Raw genomic sequence first — 23586 nt, forward strand, 5'->3', positions numbered from 1 at the left:
CCTGCTCTTGCACTCAGCCATTTGCTCCCACCTAAATGCATAGCCATTGTCACTGGAATTAACTCCATGCATATGAATTGCCTGTAATGATTCCTACTAACACCTTCCCCTAGTCACACAATACGTGTTGGAGATGGATCCACAAAACACCCAGCAGGTAACAATACAAAGTCAGTGTGTAAAATGAGTCAGACACATTAGTCACAAATGCATTTAAAATTTTGTATATTCCCCATAGTATCTAAATGATTCCCACATAATTTCTCTGGGCTGGCTAATGCATTTTTTTTCTGGTTCTCATCGTTCAGCATGCTGATGCTGCATCTATACGGTCATTCAAAGGACAGTTCCTTTACTGTCAATTATGAATTACTTAGATGCGCTTTTCAGGTATGTCTTCACTTTACCCCTCCCTATTGGTCCTTTTCCATTCAATGTCAAGAAACTGCCTCCAAATGGCCCTGGCTGCCTGGTTCATTGCTCACTCACCACATTTCTAAGCTTTCACTTTCATTTTTCAGTTAAACTGTCCCTTATTGCTCATCATGCCAATGAACACGGCAATACAGTCGGTTTCCTTCAGATCCCTCCCAAACCCCTTTACAACGATGTCTATAAAGAGCTTGAAAACACATAGGTTGCTATGGCCGCATCCTGTAACATTGATAAATATGGCCTGGTTGTTTCCTAGTTTGCCACCTTTTTAAATAGATATAACTGTTTAGAGGGTTAGCATGCTTTCTTTTTTTTATCTGTAGTCATGCAGTAGGCCTGCTCAGTGATATAATCAGCAAGTTCAAACGTGGTGAAAAACCGTCCCATAAGGTACCTCCCGGCCTTGTCCAAGCTTCCTCCAGCAGCCTTCACAAGGCAAAGAGCCTCCATGCTGCAACGCCTTTTGCGAGCAACGGTCCTAGCCGCTGCCATGGCGCACGGTGCCCGTGAAGCTTCTTCAACTGCCTGTTGGCAATATGTAACCTCTGAGAGAAAAAAGGGCTCTTTCACCTGATGGCAGAGGTGCGAGGACTCGTGTCTCGTACCCCTCCGGCTGTGCGAGACCCCTCACTCACCCCCCGGAGGGCTACAACCCGACCCCCGATGCGAAGCACCCCTCCCCAGGGGATGAAGGCAGATTTCATCCCTCCGCCGCCCCGCCTGGGGTCGGGAGGTTCAGCGGGGAGCTGTCGGCACCGCAGCCGGGCCCCAGGGACCTCCATGGCCGCCCCTGAACGCCCCGCGGGGCCGTTGCCCGAGGCCGTTGCCTGGCGACGCCGGCGCGGGACGCGACGCCGCGGCCGGGCCGGAGCATGGCGGAGCCTGCCGGGTCGCCGCTCTGCGCCTTGGTCCCCCAGCCCCCGCCGGCCTCTTTCTTCGGGGCCGTGGCGCCGGGTAACCCAGTGGTAGACAGCTTCGAGGCCGAGCTGCGAGACGTCCTGGGCTTCCTGCGGCGGTTGGGAGGCGCAGGGGAGGCCAAGCCGCAACAGCACGACCTACACCGCCGCGGGTAGGGGCTGCGCCGCTGCCTCCTTGTCGTCTCCGCGTCGCCACCAGCTCCGGGAGCCACTTGCCGTTCCCGTCTGCCCTTGCCTCAACCCCTCCGTCCCCCCGTCCCCCCGTCCCCTTCCAGCCCCTTCCCCTCGGCCGCTTCACTCCACTTTCCGCGCCGCGTTCCCGCGGCTCTGGGCCTGCCCTTCCCGGCCCGCCGCGCACCGCCGCGGCGGCTTCCTGGCTCCTTCCCTCTTTCCTGGCTCTCTCCTAACATCGCATCCCACAGGCCGGGGAGCCACTTCCCTCCTTCTCCCCCTGGCCTGAGAGGTAGCCAGGAGGTAGTTCTGGGTCAGCATCTCCAGCTGTGTGCCAAAACACCGGCAATCCTTTTTTTTTTTTTTTTTTTTGTCTTTTTAATTAAAACCTCTCCAAAAGCTGAACACTTTTTATTTTTTCAGCACTTCCTAGAAGTTAATGCTTTAGGGAAAAAGCACAAGGTATTGTGGAAGTTGGCAGCACCAGTGTTGGCTGCATCAGAGCTGCCTGAGCTTTCTGCTAGGAAAATCCCTTCACAGTGCTGGAGCAACTGGCAGCCCACCAGCATGTGCTACTGCAGGCGAGGGTGAATGCGTGTGGGCACGTACATGCCTCTAAAAGATGTGCTCGCAGTAGGGCTACGTGAGGATAACACTACACAGCTCTTTTTGTGCATATGTCTATGTCTACGTTGGTATATTTTTATACACATAGATGCAAGCAGGACATATGGCAAGTATAATTGTGCATATTTGTTTGCTCACATACATGCATATCTGTGGGTATGCATAAATCTAGATTTTGTAATGCAGTTATGATTCATAGTGCATGCATATGTCTTTTATAGACTGTGCATTTCTCATGTAGCTCTCCCTGCTGCATTTAGGTATGTTATGAGATAAAAGTTCAACTGCTTCTTTTAAGGTAAATGGTTGATTTTCTATCATTATCATCTGAGCAGTGTTCTATTCTAAATTTACAGATCTTTAATAAAAAAAATGAAAGTTTCCCGGGTTATCAAAATTTCATTCAAAAACAGCACAGGAGTTAGGTTAGAGGGTGGTTAGCTTATCACTTACCTGCAGCTTCTACCCTTATGTATTTCACTCGGTACTTTCCTAGATGTGGTCTACAAATGACCCTTCTCTAAAGGACTTGTATGCATTTTCAGGAGGTACTCAGATTCTGCAGCCTGGCATTTGTCTGCACTGGAGATCTTTCCCATTCTAAGCCATCTGGATTTCTGATTTGTTTCTGTGGCACGTTCATCCTCAGGTCTAGGTCTAGATCTATCATGCAGGTATCAGTCTCCAGGCTTTTGCTTCTGGTGTTTTGAATCTCAGTATGTTGGCTTTTTGTATTGCTTCAGCAGCTGATTTCAGTGTTTTGCTATTTTTAAGCCTTTCATTTGTGGCTTCAGACCTTTTTTTTGCTTTAGCTGATCTGTATTCTTACTTTGAAAGGTATCCCCTCTAGGCCCCTTGGAGGAAGGAATGGCACTCAGCTGCTTCAGACACCGCCAAAATTGCTGATAATGAACACATCTGTTGTATCTTCTACACATTCATTGTATCTTCTGTTTGGGAGTTGGGCATGCTGAATCTGATCTGTTTGCAAATGTGATGCCAAGTTACTAGTTTTTATGAATAGTGTCTCCGAGCCTTTCTTTACCCTCTGGAATATTTTGACCTCAATAGGCTCTGTCTTTTTCAAACTGGTATTTTGTAGATGTGACCCATATGCACATAAAACTCAATCAGCGTGAGAGCATTTTCTCATCCAAAGAATTCTGCAGCATTCATCATGGAGATGAGAACTAATGCTACCTGGTTCTTGATCCCAGAAGTCACTGGTAGAGATGATCCATACTAAAACTCCAGGGCACTGAGGACGTTGGGTAACATGAAGCTCCCAGTAGCTCTGCATCCTCCAGCATTCTTCATTTGTATAGGGGCAGTACAGAGGTAGAAGACTGGAATTTTGATTGTTGGCAGCTAGCAAAGTCATGGCTATTTATTTGTGATTGTGAAATTTCAGGGTTGTTTCTCCCTTGCCTCTCATTGTTTGGTAACTCAAAATAGGAGTGTGCGCTGCTTGCAGAACCAGCCTTAGTCTAGTTGTTCCTAAGAATTTCTGAAGGTAATGGCTATTACAGATGCTTTCCTAAATGCACTAAAGACTTCTTGTGTCATTTTTCAAGCTACTTTTCCTGGCATGGGTTGAGATCAAAGTGTTCTTGTTATTAGAGGAGCAAGAAAACCAGCTTTCGCATGGCAAGTATGTCAGCTTCATTCCTCCAATGCTGTCAGTCTTTGGTGTTGATAAGTCAACAGTTAAGGCCGTAATTTAGGCACTTACAATATTCTAATGTAAGAAACAAAAATTACTGAGGACCTGCCCTGTACTGGAATCATGAATGTTTTCAGTTAGAAGAAGTAGCAATCAAAAGTATTTTTCCCTCAACTAAACCCGAAGTTGTTTTACCCCATTTCTCTTGGCGATGGGGCCATAAACGGTTTACCTTGAACTATTGATTTTATCTGATGTCTTATTTAATAAGACATCTTTTGATCAGTGTCAGAGAATCCTTTGCTACCTATAGTAAAGACTTTTGGCCCATAAGTATAGCCACGTGGGCCTTACCCTGTGCATACTATTATGGGTTGACCTTAGGGAAAATTTTTTCATTATTCATAGAGTAGTTGGAAATGAAGAAATTTCACCTCTGAGCTCCGACAGCCCAGTATTTTTTCAAGAATTCACTTGCTTAACTTGTTATTCTGATGTCCTACAGCCTGCTTAAAGGAAAGGCTGATGAGCTGTTAGGGAAGTGTCTCACTCTCCTTTGTCTGTGTCAAAGAACCATGCCTGTGTCATGAGCTCACTTGTACTTAGTCATGGCATTGCATGAGTTTACCTTAATTTTCCCATTGAGGTTGAAAGTCTAGTCAGATTTGTCACTACTTCTCTAAACTAGTTTATTACAGATTTGTTACACATTTATTACATCTGAGAATCTCATATGTTAATATGAGCATTCAAAACAAAAAATGAAGATGACCTTCACTAGGGACTTTCCAGCTGATCAGTCTTAAAGAAATTTGTCTCACCTTCCAGTGCTTTATCCACAGTCATTCTTGCTGTCAGTTACTTTACAGCCTTACAACCTGATGAATACCTTCCCCCCCACCCCCCCCGCCCCGTCTTTCTCCCTCCCCCCTAGTAGTATCCATCAAGCCTCTTGTACTCTGAAAGTCTTTTCCTAAGCTTCTTCCCTTGATAGTCCGAGGGAACTCTTCTCAGATGCCTGACAGATTCCTTCGCTTTGGAGCCTCTTTGCAGATTTATCCCTATTAACTGGAGTGGTATACTTCCCTCAGTACAAGAAGTCAGTAGCCACCCAGACTGTAAATTGCTTATGGACGGACCAGGAGGGACTCATTCCCCATTTAGGAGGTGCTTTTCGTTAGACTGGGCTATGGTTTCCTTTAAAAACATAATGCCTTAGAACGTTTTATTCATATTGTTGCTTTTGGCCTAGTTTGTGCTGTTATTGCATTTTTCCTTTAGGATACACCTCTAGAATGTCCTACTTATTTCTTTGCTTTCAAGAGCTGAGAATTGTGCTGAGATGACACTTTTAGAAAAAAAAAAGATTATAATTGTTGTCATTCTTTGGTATAAAGATCATTTTGACAGAAAAAAAAAGATTATAATTGTCATTCTTTGGTATAAAGATCATTTTGACAGGTTTCTCATACAGCCATCTGTTTCACCTTGAAATGTGAAGGTGGCTCGCAGCTTTCTGTATGGAAAAAAATGGTGTTAGTTTGTGCTTTTTTTATTGGGAACCTTCTTGTAAGCTGAAATGAAGGGCTAGCTGTCTGGGAGACTGAGAGAATGGATTCCGAGTTCCTGAATGTCAGAAAACAGCTTAAGAAAGTGTCTTGCATTCTAGTTCAACATCAGTGTCTTAAGAGATTGAAAAGTTCCAGCTGCCTTACACCAGTTAGCACAAGGTTTACATGTGAGAATTCAGCTGGAAGGTTATTTTGAAACGCTAATTCATCTCTCATCAGTTGTTTTCCTTCCTCAGAAATTGATACCTATGAATAATTTAGCTGTTGTGGTATCACAAGGCATTCTTTGCTGAGGTTGCTGTACAAATGATATGTTAAGAGAATAAATACAAGAGATGCCTGGCACTGTGAACACTGTCAATACTATTAATAATTCGGTAGCGGATTCTTTTCTGAACAATCCCTGTGCTTGTTATCAGTTTGATAAATTATTGTTTTCCAGTTTCAATATAGCTTTCTTAAAGAAGGCTAGGGTGGGAAAGTTGTACATGTGAAGGCACTAACCCATCAAACAGCGATCAGTAGGGACTATAATACTGGCATGATGGAGGCAGTTCCTCTGTAGAGGAGGCAAACTGCTTAGAGGCAGTTACCGTTTGGGGGGGGCTTGCTGGTTCAGCCAAGTAAGTGATTTGTTACACAAAGTCATCCTTGATTGACAACTATGGCTAGAATAACAGGCAGAGGCAACAGAAGAGCATTGCATCTATTGCCGTAAAATCCTTTCTATTTTAACAAATGTGTCATTTACTTCTCTCTGAATCCTACCCTTTATGATTTACAATTCCTGAACATTTCACGCCAAATGCAGTTCATCCTAGAGGCTTTCTAATGACTTTCTTCTTTTGTGATTCATGGTATAGCTCTATATACCATAACCCTCTGTATATCATAGCTCTAAATACTCTATAGCTCTATGGTTTATTCCATGGCTACCAGTTCCTAAGTTTGCTGCTATCTGACATGCATTGTTATTTTGGGATCTTTTTTCCTGCTTTTAGCATTTCTAGTTTCCAGTCCACTTGTACTGGAGCTGTAATCCATTGAGTTTCTTTAAAATATCAATTTTTTTCTTCAAACAGAACCTCTCAAATACTAGCTGAAAGGTGGGACAGATTTTCCACTTGTGACCATGTTTGAACAATGCAAAGGGATTAATACTAAGATATTTAAATAAGAATTTACACAGGAGAAAGTTCATCCTATTTTAAACGTGTGATAAAAACTGGTGACAGAAATGAAACCCAGAAATGTCCTTGGCTGCTTGTTAAATCCAGTTTTAATGAGCACTTGCTTTGAAATACATAGAGGTTCAAATAGATTTGGAAGAAAGGGGGTTTCACAGTTAGAAGTTTTCCTGATTTGTTTACTTGTTATGACAGGTCTACTGCCAGTTTAATCTGAAACCTTTTCTCCTGTATTTTTTTTAGAGCAAATACTTTGTTTAATATTTGGATCAAATATAAGCCTCGACTGCCAGAGTGGTATTACAATGAAAAACTTCTGAAAGTTGGTGATTCCCTCGCTCAGATGAAAGTAAGTCATATGAAAACAGAAAAGGCTCAGTCGCAGTCTTTGTTTCATTATGTTTCTGTGCTACTTAAATTTTTAATCGTGTTTTACTGGAAGCTATTTAGAAAGTAGTAGAATCTTTTACAAAATAATTCCAATGAGAGTTGATGATTTGTATCTCTTGCTTATTATTGTAAAATTGCCAGATTTTTTGATGTATTTTCTATATATGTATTTCCTGTGCACCTGTTGCCTTTTTAAACACCCCAAAATCTTTCTTAAATATTTGTTTGAAGTTTCAACACAGTAGAGTACAGTACCTGACTGTGCCTGTAGACACTGCTTCAGGACAAATTGACAATGATGGAGCAGTGGTGGTTTGTTCCACTGAAAAGTCAACTCAATGCTCAGTTAACCAAAAGTGAATGTAAAGAATTGTCAGGAGGAGAACAGAGAATAAAAAAGAGTGCAATTACACATTATACAACTATATGTACAGATGTTGCTCCTGCATGTTGCATTCTGTGTGCACTTCTGGTTTCCTCAAAAAAGGTAAATAGCAACTACAAAAGATTCAGGAGATAGATTGTTGAAGACACTAAGAGTATTTGGGGGATGTTTCACTACATGATAACTCTTTATACTCATACCTAGTCATCTGTTACTGGCTACTGTTGGAGATGGGATACTGGGCTAGTAGCTAGCTTAATTTATTATAAAGGTTCAGTACTTGAAAAGTTGCTTGAGAGAATACACTTAAAGATTGTAGAGAATTAGCATAATTTAGAGTAAGCTCCTAAGTAGATGCTATCTGCTTAGGGTGATTTTGTGTTTGTAATGATCCATCAGTGGATTTTTCTGCTTTTAGCCAGGAACCCTTTTTCATTCTCTGCAGCATATGACACTGTTAGATTCCCTCTTGTCACATAGAAAAGAAGAGGTCATAATTGGAAATGTATCAAGATAGTTTGAGGGGCCATCTTTTGGAGGAACACCTCCAGTGAAACTGTTCTTCCACTATTATATCCGTTGCTTATGGAATACAGCAAGGATAAATTGTATTTATGCTATTTAGGGAAAGCATATATATGTGGCTACTAGGTGAGCTTTTCTGCAGAACTGGGCAAAGGTATGAATACCATGCAGATACCAAGTCTTATATATCTTGCACTGCGTTTGCCCTAAAGAATTCCACAGAAGTGTCCTGCCTCCTGAATAAAGAGCAGCAAGCTGAAGCTGAACTTCAGCAGCGCTCAATACTCACCGATAGGTTGAAGAAACCATACAGAAAAGTCTGTAGCTGTGGGGCCATTGTAATTGAAGGTATAGGCTCATGGTTTAGGAACACTCACAGAAAATCTTAAGGAAGCTTGAATAACTGCATTTGTTAATAGCCCCCTCATTGCCTAGCCAATTCCATTCAGTGCTTTTCCATGTTCATGTTTTCCTCAAGTTTTCATCACTTCTGGGCCCTAGGAATTGCTTGGAATATTGCATGAAGCTTTTAGTACTTAGGAACTGCTGCTCTCACAGTATATTCAGTAAGAAGTTATTTCAAAGGCATCAAATCCTGCTCTGTGTACTTCACATTGGCTTCCCGTAGCACAGCTCAAATGTGGTAATTTGGTCCTTACGTTCATGGTGCTTGATGACCTAAAAATAATCTAGAATTCTGAGTAAAGACTTCTGCTTGCAATTTCAATCCTCTGGTGTAATGTGGTTTTCTATGGTAAAGGTAAAGTTAGCAATGTTGTTTTGCTGGTCAGCCTAAAACTTTGACATGAGCTCTCTTTGGAACTCCCATTTTTAAGGGCATTTCTTTGACTTTAAAAATTTAATTTTCATTGTATCCATTTTTTCCCCTGGAGAAAATAGAAAGAAAAAATACATGATGGATGTTAATTACAAATTTTTTGCCTTACTGGAAAGATGAATGTGGTGTAACCAAGCTCTGTGGTAGGTGGGGTAGAGCCTATTCCATAAGTACCCCTTTTTACTCCTAGTTGAAATTTGTGACTCCTAGTTGAAAAATTTAACTCCTAGTTGAATTTTAAGCCACCTTTATGTTATATAATACTTAATGATGCATAGTCTTTAAAATTAATTATTGAATATGATTAATCAGTGGGTAAGCACCAACTTAACTTTCTGTCCTGCTATTTTTTTAGTGCCTTCTCACTTTAGATTCCTTTCTATTATACATCTGCTATGCATCTTTTAGGACACACCCTAATTCATTATATCATATATCTGGAAATTAGTTAGCCCATTAGTCATCATACTGATCAGTACTGACTCATTTTTTCCCCTCCCTCTCTGCCTGTATCTGCCTGTTATCTCTGGTCTTATACATATATTTTAAACTTTTTGGGAGAGAAATTACCTTTTTACTATATATTAGTAACTAACTAAATGGGATTCTGATCCGTGACTTCAGATTCTAAGAGCTATCACAGCCTGAATCTGTGGCTTAGATTACACAAGTGACCGACTGCCCCGAGCTGCCCATGGAAAGTAACGTTTCTCTGTATGGCTGCTGCTTTCACACAGCAAAGAGGACAGTAGGGCCATGTGAGTTAGACTCCTCAGATGATTAAAAATTCAGGGTAAGTGTTACTGTGGTGGTGGTAGGAATCTATATTGAAAAAAGTGAGTATAAGGAAATACTTTTCAATTTTCTGTGATTAGACATTAAAGGATCATTTTTACAAATACAAATTAGTTACTTTTTTTTCCCTTGGAATTTATCATGACTAGTGTGTGTGCGTGCTAGACTTAGTGAAGTTGGTAGAGAAACCTCTAAATAATCTTTGCTGCAGGAAGTGGTGGAGGTGATTCAGTAAATGGCACTTCCACATCTGAGTCCGAGTTGAACAATAGTGGTTCAACATGCTGCTGGGGAGCTGTATTTTGAATGAGACATAAAGCTCAACATCCTGTTTGGTAACAGTTCTTAAAGACCCAGTGGCAATTTCTGGTCTATTCATGCTGACTTCTTGGCCATATGTAAATTCTGATTGTCACTTGTTTCATTCCTTTTTAGTGCATCTTAGTCATCTTCTCTTCCTCTCTGCTTTTATCAAAAAAGGGCTTTGACATCAGGGAAACAGGGGAAAGGGAAGTAATGATGTCTGTATATTGTTTATAAAGTTCTACATTATGAAGTTCTTTTCTCACAAGTACAGTATCATTATCGTTACTGTTGCAAAGCCGCAGGACATTCCAGGAGCCCTTTGAGTTTATTACATCAGCCCAGGATTATACTTTACAATTGTTCTCTGATATGTCATATTTATGATTAAAATAAACAGAAACTCCCAAACCACAAGCTCTTCTTTTAAGTACTTCAACCTTTCATATGTTGAGAGTGTTCACATTAGAAATTACATTGCTGAATGTTTGTATGAAACTTCAGTGTTTTACTTCTAGCTGCTCTTTCACATTGATACATTTTACATAAAGATAATTAAAAAAACCACGTTTTATAGAAATAGAAATGTAATATACAAACTATAAAAATAACATCTTATTCAATCTTCAGGAATATAAGTTGGCACTTCTACAGTGCTATGGAAGATACCTTCAGCAGTTTATTTCTGTAAACCTTGATGATATCATACATGATGTGCATCAATTTAAATCCACCTTTTTTCCAAATGGTTTCAGAGACAAAAATGCAGCACTTACGGTAGGTTGTTTTTGGTTTTGTTTTGTTTTGTTTTTGTCAAAGACATTCAGAAATGCAAAATAAGTAGCCTGTTTCATCCTCCATAAATGTACTTCATATTAATTATATATCAACTAATCTTCAATAGTTTGTCTGTCTAGATTGTATTGAGATTTAAGAGTCATATGTATGATATGAACATCCAGAGTTGGTGTACATTTTTAAGAGGATATAAGTGCTTATGCTTTTGTGGCATAAGCCAACCACTATCAACTTAATGTTAAAAAGGCAATCTTCTCTGAACAGATTATTCTGTAACTGTCTACAGCGGTTTTTGCTCTGAAATAGTTGCTGTTAACCACTGTCAGAATCAAGATACGGGCAAAATTTGGTAACTGTCCTGCAATTGTAGATATTTCTGTATGATGTAATCTAAGAACTAGGCAGAGTGCAAAAGAATTAAAACATTGTCATTTGTACCATAAATGTGCAAAAATACTACGTGTAAAAAAAAGGTCATGACATAGTAAAAAACCAGGATTGCATTATTATCAATACCTTACTTGCTCACTATGAAAAAAAGAGGCAGAATACCAAATAGTTTTGTAAGTGCTCTAAGCTCTTGGAAGCTGAGTGACCTCTAGAGTATGTTGGCATCCTTTTGTGTTAATTGCTTATCGAGGTACAGGCTTGCATTTTATCATTTGTTACCCATGGAAGAAACTGTTTCTGTAGGTATACAGGGAATGCTAAAAATATGTTAGATTTTATCTTACACAGTTCTTTGGTGAGAAGCTCTATTTTCAGTACATGGTGGAAGTTTATTTCAAAATAAACTAATGCAAGTTATTCTGTGATCAAGAACAAGAAAAGGAAATCATAGGCATCTCCTGTGTATTGAACTAATCAAATTCACATTCTTCTAGTCAGAGTTAGATTGTAAATAGGTGTTTAGTGAGGAGAAAAAAGCAGACAGTTTGCTTAAAAGCTAGAAGCAGATGTCATGATAGAAGAGATACTCTTTTTATAGTTTTTTTTGTTTTTCAGAGTTCAGCTTCCTAGAGAGAATATGATCAAAGACTATGTTAATCCATTTTATTTTGTTTTTTAAAAAATCCTTTGTAAATAAATTTGAAGTTCCAGTGATGGTTTCTCCTGTTTTCTACATGTCTGCCTAGACCTTGAACCAATCATAGTGCCAGATGTTATCATGAGTCTACATTAAAATGCCCATTCTATAACTTGACCTTTAGATACTGAAATATCCCTAAATTTTCAGATATGGAATCTAGTTTGACAATGATCTCTACAATTGGAAATGGATAATGATAATCTGTCAAATGATTACATCTAAAGGCCTTATATGTAAAATTTTTGGCTAGGTTTCTATGCCTAGCTTTTGTTTTTTAATGTAACACTAAAGAAATCAAAGAAATGGAGTTCCGGGGCTTGAAACTTCCAGTTTCAGTGAATTAACTGCAAAAATTAATATAATTTCAAATATTATCAGGTTAGTAGGCTTCTGAGAGGTTGATAGTTACTGACGAGAGGTTGAAAGTTACTGACGAGCCGCATCCCACTTAGCTCATTTTCTCACATGTTTTGTTCAGTTGATACTGTCCTCCAGGCAAGACTGAGATCACATCATGTTAGGTATTACAAAGAAGAGAAGGAACGATGCATCTGTGCAGGAGAAAAGTAACTGGTGAGGGTGAGAAATAAAATATCTATGATACAGATGGAGAAGTAAAGTCCAGAAAAGTTAAGTCTTGCCTTACTTTACAGAGGACGTTTACAGAGAAACCAAGAATTAAAGCCAGATTCTTTGAATATTAGTTTAATGCCTCATTTATCCTTCCTCCCTTTAGCAGCCCAAGTGCACTAGGTGCATTTTCATCCTGTGATGCAGTAGAAACTGACTCAGGCTAATGGTACAGCAACATTACAGTTTTAGCACTTTCTCCATATGCTAATCCTTGTTTCAATGTCAGGCTGATTTTTTTTCTGGTATGCTTAATCTTTTTATACTCACCATTTTGTAGTACTTTGCTGATGTAACAACTGACATATGCATGTATTTTATCTGTATATATATATATATTAATTTTACATATGTTTCCATATGTTTTAGTTCCATGCTTTGCAAGAGAGGAATGTTTGCATTTATCAGATGATTTGCAGCAGTGACAGAAACCTCCAGAATGAGGGGTCCCTGCAGACTTGTTTCAATGTCTTGTCCTCATTACGACTCGCTATGCAAGTGGCTCTACCTCAGCAGAATTTCTGTTGGCTTATCTACAATGGTACTTCAGACTTTCCATTTACATTTCTTTGCTAAGCAAACCTGTGGAGGGAAACTTTATATATATTCTTTAAGGTCAACCTAGGAGTCAGGAATAAATCTTTAGCTAGTCTTCAATCGCAATAGGTTTTTTGTAACTTTTTTTTTCTAAAATGATGAATTTTTAAATTGAAGTTTCTATATAGTGTGCTTTTTCAGGTGGACTGTTTAAAAGTAATAGCTTTTTCATTATAGCTGTGGTTAGTGTGTGCTAATGAAATGAAATCTAACAACATAGTAAGGGTATTTTTTGAGTGAACCCTGATTAAAAAAGCAGCCTCAAGATTTTTTATCAATAAAATGTTTGTGTTAATGAGTTTGGATTTTTTTTTTTAAAGGATTGCAGATCTAAGAGTAGAAAATTATTATCTGACATTACATCTTTGTATTTTTTAAATGATCTTTAAGGCTAGATTTAATAATAAAACTATTCTAAAAAAATACCATATGACATTTAAGAATTTGGTTCTCTCTGTATATGATTTTACTGTGCTATTTATAAATTCTTGAATTAGGAAAAAAAGATGAGGAAAACTGAAAATTCCATGAACTAGATACACAGAGAATGGTATATCAAGATTTTTATTTCAAGAACAACAGTATAGTTCTGCTTTAAAATGCCATGTTATTTAGTCAAAAGTTGAAAGACTATTATTAATTCATTCTACTATGGTCGATTGTTGCAATATAAATTGAGGAGATAATGTGGTTTTGATTTAATTTTGGAAAATTTACTTTCTTTAAGCTATAATTGATCAAAATTCTTATCTATTTGTTTTGCTGGGACTGCTATTGCCCTCAGTCTCTACGTTTGAGGTGTAGTTTTTGCTTGTCTGTTTCTATGGGAGAAGAATTAAAATTAAAATATACTCACCTGCCATTCCTAAGTCCCACCACCTGTGTGTGGGACAGGTCTCTGTACCAAGCCTAGCCAATAATCTAATCTGGTTAGAAGTAAATGTTAGGTGATAACTCATTTTTTTCCCAGTTCCTGAGCATTTTTCTGCAATTTCTGGCAATAGATTTTGTGCCTTATTACACATTTGACTGATAAAACAAAAAAATCTTCCTAATACTTGCTCAATTGTTGCTTATTGGGATAATAACACCCTTATAGCTCTGACAGTTGACATTGTGATGCCTCCTGCTGCCGCAGGTGTCCCTTTCTGAACATTCGTACAGACAGAAGAATACACTTCCCCTGTCGTGTCCCCCCCCCAGAACTGCAATGTCTTTTATACTTCTAGGGCTGATTTTTGAAAAGCAATTTTGTGACATAGCCTAAATTAAGCAATTTTTGACAGGATTTTATTTGTAAGTCACATTGATGGTTTTGAAAATTCTATTCACAATCAATTTTCTTCATTTCACTTGTCATACTTAATGTCACGTAATAGTGGTGTTGTCTGCTGCGACAGTGCCATGACAAACTAAAAGAATCACCTAAGGTAACGTCTGTGAGGAGAGGTAGTATGTTTTTTAAAGAGGCTGACATTTGGGGTTAAAAATAAGATTTTTCTCGCTATCAGTTATTTAACAAAATTTCAATACAATGCATTTTTAAGATTTCATTCTTTTATGTTACTACTTCATTGTGTAGATATTTTGAAGCTAATATTGTCCAAGAATTTAATGGCTTCATCCTCTCTAATTTAAAAGTAGTTATAGAAAAATTACTAGTTTATTATTTTCCAGCCTCTGGAAATAACAACCCAGATGTTAAGAAAAACTTTCAGTTGGTTAGCATAACAAATTTTATATAGCTTTATAGAACTTACCTGTTTTTAATTTATTTTATTTTCTTTTTGCAGGTTCTATTCATATTTACACCGTATGCAGACATTTGATGATGAGAGGTCAGTCTGCTAAGGTATGGCAAAATAAATAGAAACATTTGAAAAATTTACAGAGGATTGGAAAATGCACCTGTATTTTGCATAACACTGTACCCTGACGTATCTATTTTATTGTCATTACCAATAGTACCACTTTGACGCAAGGGAATAAAATGTCTAGATTGCCAAACAGCCAGTTTCTAAGCCCTCATGCCTTTATGACTCTGCTCCTTCTTCAGTCGTGGAATGGAGCCCACCATAAAGTCTTCCTGTTCTTTGAGATGGGTTACGTTAGACTGTTTCAGAGGGCTCTAGATGCTTTTTTTTTTTTTTGGGCAACTGTATCAAATCCCAAGAATTGGTCTTTTGTTTCGTAAAATGTGGAAATGTACTGACACCTGGTGGCTAGGTTTTTAGTTGTGAACACTTGATAAAAATGACCTGGCCTTTCCCCCCTGCCCTTTTCTTTTTACCTATTAATGTAATTTTCGTTTGTCTTAGCTTTACTTTTTTCTCCTAAAACTTGAACAGAGCTTAACTCAGCCTAAATCCAGTATATTTTCTTATCTGTTGGTTATACTAATCTTTCATGGAGCAAGAATATATTTTATTGAAATCAGAAGTGATTTAGCATCTCCTTTAATGCATTCAGACTTGTACTATACAGGAAACAGTGGAATTGACTGTAGGTATTTCAGATTCTTTTAGTTCAGACACAAAGAAAATCTGTATGTTGACTTAATTTAGGGCTAAGGTTATCCATATTTTGTGTACCTCAGGGAACAGCTCACCCGAGGAAAATACAAGGGGAAGATGTTGTTCAATCAATTTAGTAGGACTAATTCTTAAAATTAGACTGCTGCAATGACTATGTTGGCCCTAAGTTTAAGAGCCGATAGTGTAGTTCCATGGTTGTAAATTAATCTGAGTGCAGGTGGTCACCAAAGAAGGCAGAGTCCATTGCATCCCAAATAAGCTTGCTGATCTAGTGGCAAACTAACTTAGAAAAAAATGATCACTAGAGCTGACACAAAGGACAGGGACAACTCTAAAGATAAGAGCAGATGAGAGAGAAGGGCAGGACCTCTGTCTGGTGGCAAGGCTATAGTGAACTGAAGTGGTTAAGGTAGCTTGGAGACTAAAATATAATGCTTGACCACAGTTTCAGATGGGAAAAAACCCAATAATATGCAGGAATGCTTTATGGTCAATAAAACATGTTAAAAATTAATACAATTTCTGTGTGGTTTTTTTTCCTCTTTTAATTTGCCCTAGCAGGTGAGAATAAATCTTTGTATGTGTCCTGTAGTATATTTATATCATTTAAAATGCATTCAGTTTGAAACTGGATTTCTTCAATACAGGTCCTAGAATACTTACTGTGGGCCAGTATATGTATGGAATCATCCATTCCACTCTTATCTGTACATTATTTGACGTGGAGAGCCACCCTATATACTGCAGTTTCTCAGTGTTATTTTGATTGTCAAGCCGGCATTCATGGAGAGGTATCCTCATTTACCATATGTAGCATTTCAGATGCAATCAGATGGGAAACAAATATTTGTTTAAATATTCCTACTTATCATCAGATTGATGTATTTAGAGTTCTGCCCATATTCCAAAATTTAACTGCAAAGTGGAGGTGTGTTTCCTCATGTAAATGAGTAATCAATTCAAACTTGTATGCAATAGTACTTTGTAATATAATCATAGTCATAGACTTCTAGCATTAAGTAGTGGCCAGCCCCCATGCAAAATAAAAAAGTATTTTGCAAAGGTTTTCTTTTCCTTTTCAGTTGTTGTTCATGACCTGGCTTTCATTGTAGTTGTCTGAATTCAAGAATGACAAGATTCTAAAATTAAATACCAACATAAAGAATATGAATACAGAGTATAATTTTTTTTTTTAATACTTTGGACAGATATTTGCTCGCCGTGGTCTGATTAAAATTGATGAACTGAAGCAATTAGAAAATAATTGTTCTTCACTGGAAAATTCAGAGACAAAAAACATTTTTAGAGAGGCCACTCTAAAGGTATCATTCTGCAATTCATTGTAAACTGGTATAGTAATTACAATCTCTATGAACAGAACACATAACACAGTTATTTGCTTTTTTTCTTTGTGTCAGATATCAGTAATGATTTTCAAGAGAGCAGTATATGAATCCAGGAGAAAGCCGAAAAGCTACTTTCGACCTAAGTTAAGGGTTAGCCTGAAAGAAGCACAGAAAGTAAGTCTCACATTTTATATAATCCTTCTCTTTGTTTACTATTTGCATGTGGTGAACATGTGATATAATTCTGCTTAATAGACATGGTACTATTCACAAGGAGAAAGTTTTACTCTTTCAGTTTCATAGTTAACATAATTTATTATTAAAACTCAAACTTGAAAGGAGGGAAGATGTACTAGTTACTATTTTAGAAAATACTGATTTTTCTAGCATTTTTTTCCTTTAGCAATTATGTTAGTAATAAAAATAAGAGAAATCTTGTTCGAATTTATACCAAGTGTGTGGGAGTCCTGAGTTTGCCCTGCTGTCTTAAATGGCTGTGAAGATAAATGGCTTTGAAATTTTTTTCAAACGGCTTTGAAAAAAAACCCAACTACTGTGTTTTTAAATTTTTTTGTACTTACAGTGGAGAACTCTCTTAAGTCTTGAGACATTGTTTTTGAAGGCCACTTACTTACTTTTCTGCAAGATACTATGAATTTGAGAAAGGCATCCAGGATACAAAGTAGACTTTTAAGGAAGTAACGAATTTGCTCAAATTTCACTCTTTCCTTGTGTTCTTTACAGCTAGTGTCAAAAATGAGAGATCTTTTGGGATAAGAATTATAAGTAATCAAAGAAAATACTTTCTTGTGTGAGTACATTGTCCCTTTTTTGGTCAGCATGCAGACTTTAATATATCAAACTTCAGTAGTTGTTTATCTTTATGCCATTATGCTACTATGTGGGTTCATAATGGTTATGCATCTTACTTAGATTGTATCATCCATTTTTGGTCATAGGTTGATAGGTCTTTTGAATTCAAGACCCTTCCTAGATACAGGACTGCACAGATAGAATAGAAAGTTCTCATTTTGATTTCACTGTGCCAAAGACGATGCTTCCATCTGAGTGGTTATTCCCTTTTCATGGACAGATGGTCGTTCTGCTTTCCTACTGTTTGCAATTGTCATTTAAATAAATTTAATTCCTGCAGTATTCCGTAGGAAGCTGGCAGAGAGGAGTGACTAAAAGTGCTAATGAGCAAGCTCCCAAACCTACACTCTTTTACTGAGTTATATTGCCTGCCTATTGGGATGCTTTGTACCCATGTAAGCAAAAGGTCGTGGTCTCTTTGCACTGTGACACTGTCCTGTGATAAAAAGCATTATTCTGTGGAATGTTGTTAGCTGATGGTGATGCAAATATAGTTAGTTTGGTTTTATGGAGTAAATTATTTTCTTTTGCAAATACCGCATTATGAAGAATTACTGTTATTGCAGTATCGTAGGAGTAAAGATGTTGGTTGCATGGGACTTCTGGAAGTCATTTAGTCCAGCCTCTGACTTGAAGCATGACTTTTGCCAACAATAGATCAAATCATCTGTGGCTTTGTCTTCAAAACCTTCAATGCAGGAGATCCCCTTGTCAATCTAGATAACCTTTTCCAGTACTGCACTACCTTCCTACTTAACATACTTTTCCTAATGTCCAATCCGCAAGTCAGCCCTGATGCTTTCAGAATCATCTGAATTGAAGTCATCTAGTCCAGTCCCCCAAAGTTGAAACTGTTGTCATTACTCCTTGTTACATTATCTGTTTCTACTCAGAAGAGTTTGGCTTCTTTACTTTTCTAAGTCTTCTTCAGGTAGTTGTGAGCAGCTATTAGGTCACCTGTTAGCCTCCTCTTTGCCATACTAACTAAGGCTGGCCTTAGTTAGTCCTCAGCCTCTTTTTGTTCATTTTATGCCCCTAATCATCTCAGTTGACCTCCATGAGACCCTGTCCTGTTTCTTAACATCCTTCTTACACAGAGGAGCCCAAAAGTGGGCATAGTACTCTAGGTGGAGCCTCACGAGTTCCAGGTAAGGGAAGAAGATAACCTCTCATTGTGCTGTTTACACTTCTCTTAGTGTAACCCAGTCTGCAGTTTGCCTTCTTTGTGACAAGAGGACACTGCTGGCTCAAGTTTAACAACCAGGTCTTTTTTGGCAGCGCTGCTATTCCTAAATTTGGTTTCCAGTCTGTACAGATGCATACCTCCCCAGATGCAGAGCTTGGCATTTCTGCCAGTAAAACTACTTCCTCAAGTTTCTCAAGGTTTCCTTGAACTGAAATTCCATCGTCCTTTAATTCTCATGATGTAGATATAGATCAATTACATATGTACCTCATAATATAACGGTAAAATTGAGGAATCTCTTTGCATGTTTTTGAAAGACAAAAGGAAAGAGATACTGCAAAGTGACATCTTCTTTGTCACAGTTTATCTGATGCTAGAACAAATTCAAACATTCAGAACTGAACAAATAGGTTAAATCTGGATTTTCTTGTTCATAATTATCTAATTTATTTGTAAAATACTTTGGGATAAGCTACATGTAAAAACATGTACCGCACTAGGTACAGTAAAAGCCAAATAATTCAAAATAAGAATGATGGTTTTTCTGTCTTAAATAATTGTTTAATATTGATATATTTTTATTTAATTATTTCTATGCCATTAATCTATATTATGTTGTTTTTTTAAAAGAAAATTGGCTGTGTTAGACTTATCAGAAGCAACTGAGAGTCCTCATTTGATACTGCTTATGGTTAATAGTAAAATTATAATGAAGTTATAGCAATGTATTACAGATGTGATCTGATTGCATCGAATGCTTCTGTTACATAAGTTTTAAAAAGCTAATCTGATACTTCAGTTTCAAATAATTGACTTGAATCATAATCCAAGAGCTGCGTGGATAACACAATTGACCTGTTCCAAACCTCACTTACTGGAAATTTCCCATTATCCAAGATAGGGCCGAAACCTCAATATGTTCAAGTGTGTGTGGTTAGCACATATAAAGGTACTGGTCAACTTTCTCAAGGTCAGTTGATTCTGGAAGACTTCAGTATTTCTGAATGACAATCATCTAAAAGTCTTGCTCAGCAATGAGGATATTAGGAACTCAATATGCTTTCAGACAGTGTTTGCTCATCGGGCACCCATCGTGTTACTAGGAACCTATGTCTGTCACATAGCAGGAATCTCATATATTTGATCTCCAGAAGCCTGAAAAATCTTCAGTAATTGATTTTGTTCTGCAGTGTCTGATTTTCTGACAAAACTGAATGCCTGAAGTAAACAACAAATTGCTGGAAATTACACTGTTCCTAACTCCCCCATCAAGTCTTTTGCTTCTAAAATGTGCTCCAACAGTTTTAATTACCTTATTTAAGAAGGAATAGTATTGACTTTTCATATTTATTTCTGTATGCCTTTTGTAACTTTACAAGATTTGTTGAATGATGTAAAATCAGAAAGCACTCTTTTAATAATTATTTCAGAATATTTTGTAGGTTTATTAAGTGTCAAGTCAATATAAAAATATGGGACATTTATTTTTGCCTAGTACTTTGACTTTCAAAACAATTTCCTTTTTTAGTCATAGAACATGCACACTACAGTATAACAGGTAGGACAGTTGTATTTAGAGCTCAGTCCAGCATGTTATAGAGCACATTATGCTTGGACTGGCAAAGAAGTAAAGCTCTTCCTTCTCTTCTAGTATGTATGCAGTAGAATTTGGTTTCATACTTAAATCACCTTGAAAAATGGAAACAAGCTAGACTAATTATTTAGTTTGTTACCTTTCACTTTGAGGTTTTTCTGCACCAGTGCAATGTTTGTTTTCTAAACGTGACAACACAATGCTTATGCAAAAATATTATTAGTAGTAAATTGCATGCCCATTCTGCTCTGCATTTTAATGGAGTTTTTTAAACAAAACCTGCAATTTGTGCTTAGCTTGTCCTGGAATATATGTGATGTATATTCCTTTCTGCTTGCATAGATCTGATTTCTCGATTGGGCTCATAAAAACAAATCCACAGTGTGGGGAAGAAGGTATATTGAATAGAATGACACAAAATATTAAAAAAAAAAGTATAGTTTGCTTTGAAATTTTTTTAGTCTGCAAACATCATTGTAAGGATTTTTTAAAAAATGTTGAAAATTTGTTTTGGAGTTGTTTTGCTAGGAGAATGGCTTCACAGAATCACAAAATGGTTGAGGTTGGAAGGGACGTCTGTAGGTCATCTGGTCCAACCCCGCTGCTCAAGCAGGGCCACATAGAGCTGGTTGCCCAGGACCATGACCAGACAGCTTTTGAACATCTCCAAGGACAGACACTCTACAACCTCTCTGGGCAACCTGTGCCAGTACTTGGTCACCCTCAAAGTGAAAAGGTGTTTCCTGATGTTCAGAGGGAACCTCCTGTATTTCAGTTTGTGCCCATGGCCTCTGGTCCTGTCACTGGGCACCACTGAAAACAGCCTGGCTCTGTCCTCTTTGCACCCTCCCTTTGGGTATTTGTATACACTGAGGAGATCCCCCCAAGCCTTTTCTCCAGGCTGAACAGTTGTAGCTCTCTCAACCTTTCCTCACCAGGGAGATGCTCCAGTTCCTTAAACATCTTCGAGGCCCTTTGTTGGACTCTCTCCAGTATATCCATGTCTCTCCTGTACTGGGAGCCCAGAACTGGACACAGTACTCCAGGTGTGGCCTCACCAGTATCCCCTCCCTTGACCTGCTAGCAATACTTTGCCTAATGCAGCCCAGGGTGCTGTCAGCCTTCTTTACTGCAAGGGCACAATGCTGGCTCATGTTCAACTTAGTGTCCACCAGGACCCCCAAGTCTTTTTCTGCCAAGCTGCTTTCCAGCTGGGTGGCTCCCCAGCGAGTACTGGTGCATGTGCTTCTTCCTTCCCAACTGCAGGACTTTGCACTTCTCCTTGTTGAATGTCATGAGGTTCCTATCAACATGTTGAGGTCCCGCTGGATGGCAGGACCTCCCTCTGGCATATCAGCCACTCCTCCCAGTTTTGTGTCATCTGCACATTTGTTGAGGGTTATGGAAGACAGCGTCAAAGGCCTTATTGAAGTTTAGGTAGACAATATCCACTGCTCTCCCCTTGTCTACCAGTCCGGTCGTTTCAACACAGAAGTTGATCAATTTAGTCAAGCATGACTTCCCCTTCGTGAATCCATGCTGACCACTCTTGATGGTTTTGTTGTCCTTCAAGTGCCTGGAAGTGATTTCCAGGATTAGCTGCTTCATAAGTATCCAATATTAACTATCTTTTGTTTTTACTTTTACTCTACTCCCAGCAGAAATAGTTCCTCTTTCTTTGGAAAACACAGTTATACTATGGATGAGGCTCACTCATTATGAGCTTATTTGAAAACAAAAATAACTCTTTAGCTTTAATACTCTAAATACTGTCAGATATTGAACAGATTAAGTTTTTTTTTTCATGAGGTACACATCTGAACTTGTCTGTAAGTATTAATTTGGAAGCTAAAATAAAGGATGTGGATCCAGCAAAGCGAGAAGGAAATTCCCAAATTTTTGTCTACTTAAATGTGCCTAGAAACTGATCCAAAGTGTTTTTATTTTGGAAAGTGCCAAATAAACAGAACTGAAATGTTGATGGATTATGAGCACCATTTTAAACTACTGTATCTCTGATTTACTTTATATCTGGTAGTGGTTTGGTACCCATGTAAACAGAACATTGAAATAAAATTTTAAAATATTTTCTTATATAGATCTCTGATTTCTTAGCTGTCAATAGTGCAAATATATATTTGTGTGTTCTGCCTTGTATTTTTATGTTATGCTGTTTGAAATGTGCAAGTGAGAGAATATAATAGTGTTTTACTTTCACTGCGGTGCTGAGCATCCTAATCTTTCTCTGATTTTCTGCAAAGTGTGTAGAACTTAGCTCCTTATGTCAAGTCTGTATCATTATAAGGAAAGATCTGGGTGGCTTTAAACTACATGGCCTCAATACTCTCACTCATAATTTCTATTGTATTCTTTTCTAAGTAAAATACCATGCAGCAGTGCGTGTGGTTGCTATGAAATTATGGCACTTCTTAAGTACTGTACCCACTTAGCATGAGGCTTTGCTATGCCTTTGAAGCATGAAATTCATAACAACAATATATTTTACAGTATATTATTTTCTCTTTTAAACATGTACTTACTTTCTGAAGGTGAACTGTTTTGAAAGAAATCTTACTTTATTGTAACTTGGTTTAGATATTACAAGGCTTACATTACTTCTTCTTACTTAGTTGCCATGGCCTCGTACTACTACCGAACGGCTGCTGACAGAAATGTTTGACAGTGCCCCAGCTCAATTCCTTGCCATCCTGGAAGCTCTGTCTGATAGTAGCAGGCATGTGTTGTGCCCTGCTCCACCTGTTCCTGATGAAATTGAAATTCGTGATGTCATTTCAGAGCTTTTTTTTGCAGGCCTGGAAATCCTCTCAGGTAACAACATAGAGAAGCAAAAAGTGTGTTGGTTAGGAGCCCACACCTCCATTTTATTATTTTGTTTGCTATTTCATTTATAACAATAGCACCTGTAAAAGCAGGCAATCTTTCTTATCTTCACAAAATTTAAGATAAAAATCTGGGCCAATATCTGTTGTCTGTTGCATCAGTAAAAATCTACGGTAATTTATGCATATCTTTTCTCAATAGGATGGAAATCACTTTCTTCATAGCCCATATGGTGCTGTGCCTTGCATTTATGTCCAACTGTCCTCTCTCCAAAGGCCAGTAGGCTGGGG

General features: G+C 38.2%; 1 protein-coding gene across 5 annotated transcripts in view; it reads left to right on the forward strand.

Annotated features, from left to right (window-relative positions):
* The first annotated feature begins 1307 nt into the window (after positions 1-1307).
* The window catches only part of CFAP54 (cilia and flagella associated protein 54), a 115290-nt gene continuing 93011 nt past the window's right edge, over positions 1308-23586 (forward strand). For all 5 annotated transcript variants that reach the window (XR_008575837.1, XM_054816115.1, XM_054816019.1 and 2 more), the window contains exons 1-9: positions 1308-1504; positions 6815-6920; positions 10438-10584; positions 12695-12866; positions 14716-14774; positions 16104-16247; positions 16665-16778; positions 16875-16976; positions 23086-23284. Coding sequence is in view for 4 of the 5 variants with exons in the window: in XM_054816115.1 (XP_054672090.1) it covers positions 1308-1504; positions 6815-6920; positions 10438-10584; positions 12695-12866; positions 14716-14774; positions 16104-16247; positions 16665-16778; positions 16875-16976; positions 23086-23284 (1240 nt within the window). In the remaining variant the exon portion in view is untranslated. The remainder of the gene's footprint in view (positions 1505-6814; positions 6921-10437; positions 10585-12694; positions 12867-14715; positions 14775-16103; positions 16248-16664; positions 16779-16874; positions 16977-23085; positions 23285-23586) is intronic.

Source organism: Grus americana, chromosome 1 (assembly GCF_028858705.1).
Source record: "Grus americana isolate bGruAme1 chromosome 1, bGruAme1.mat, whole genome shotgun sequence".
Classification (NCBI taxonomy): Eukaryota; Metazoa; Chordata; class Aves; order Gruiformes; family Gruidae; genus Grus; species Grus americana.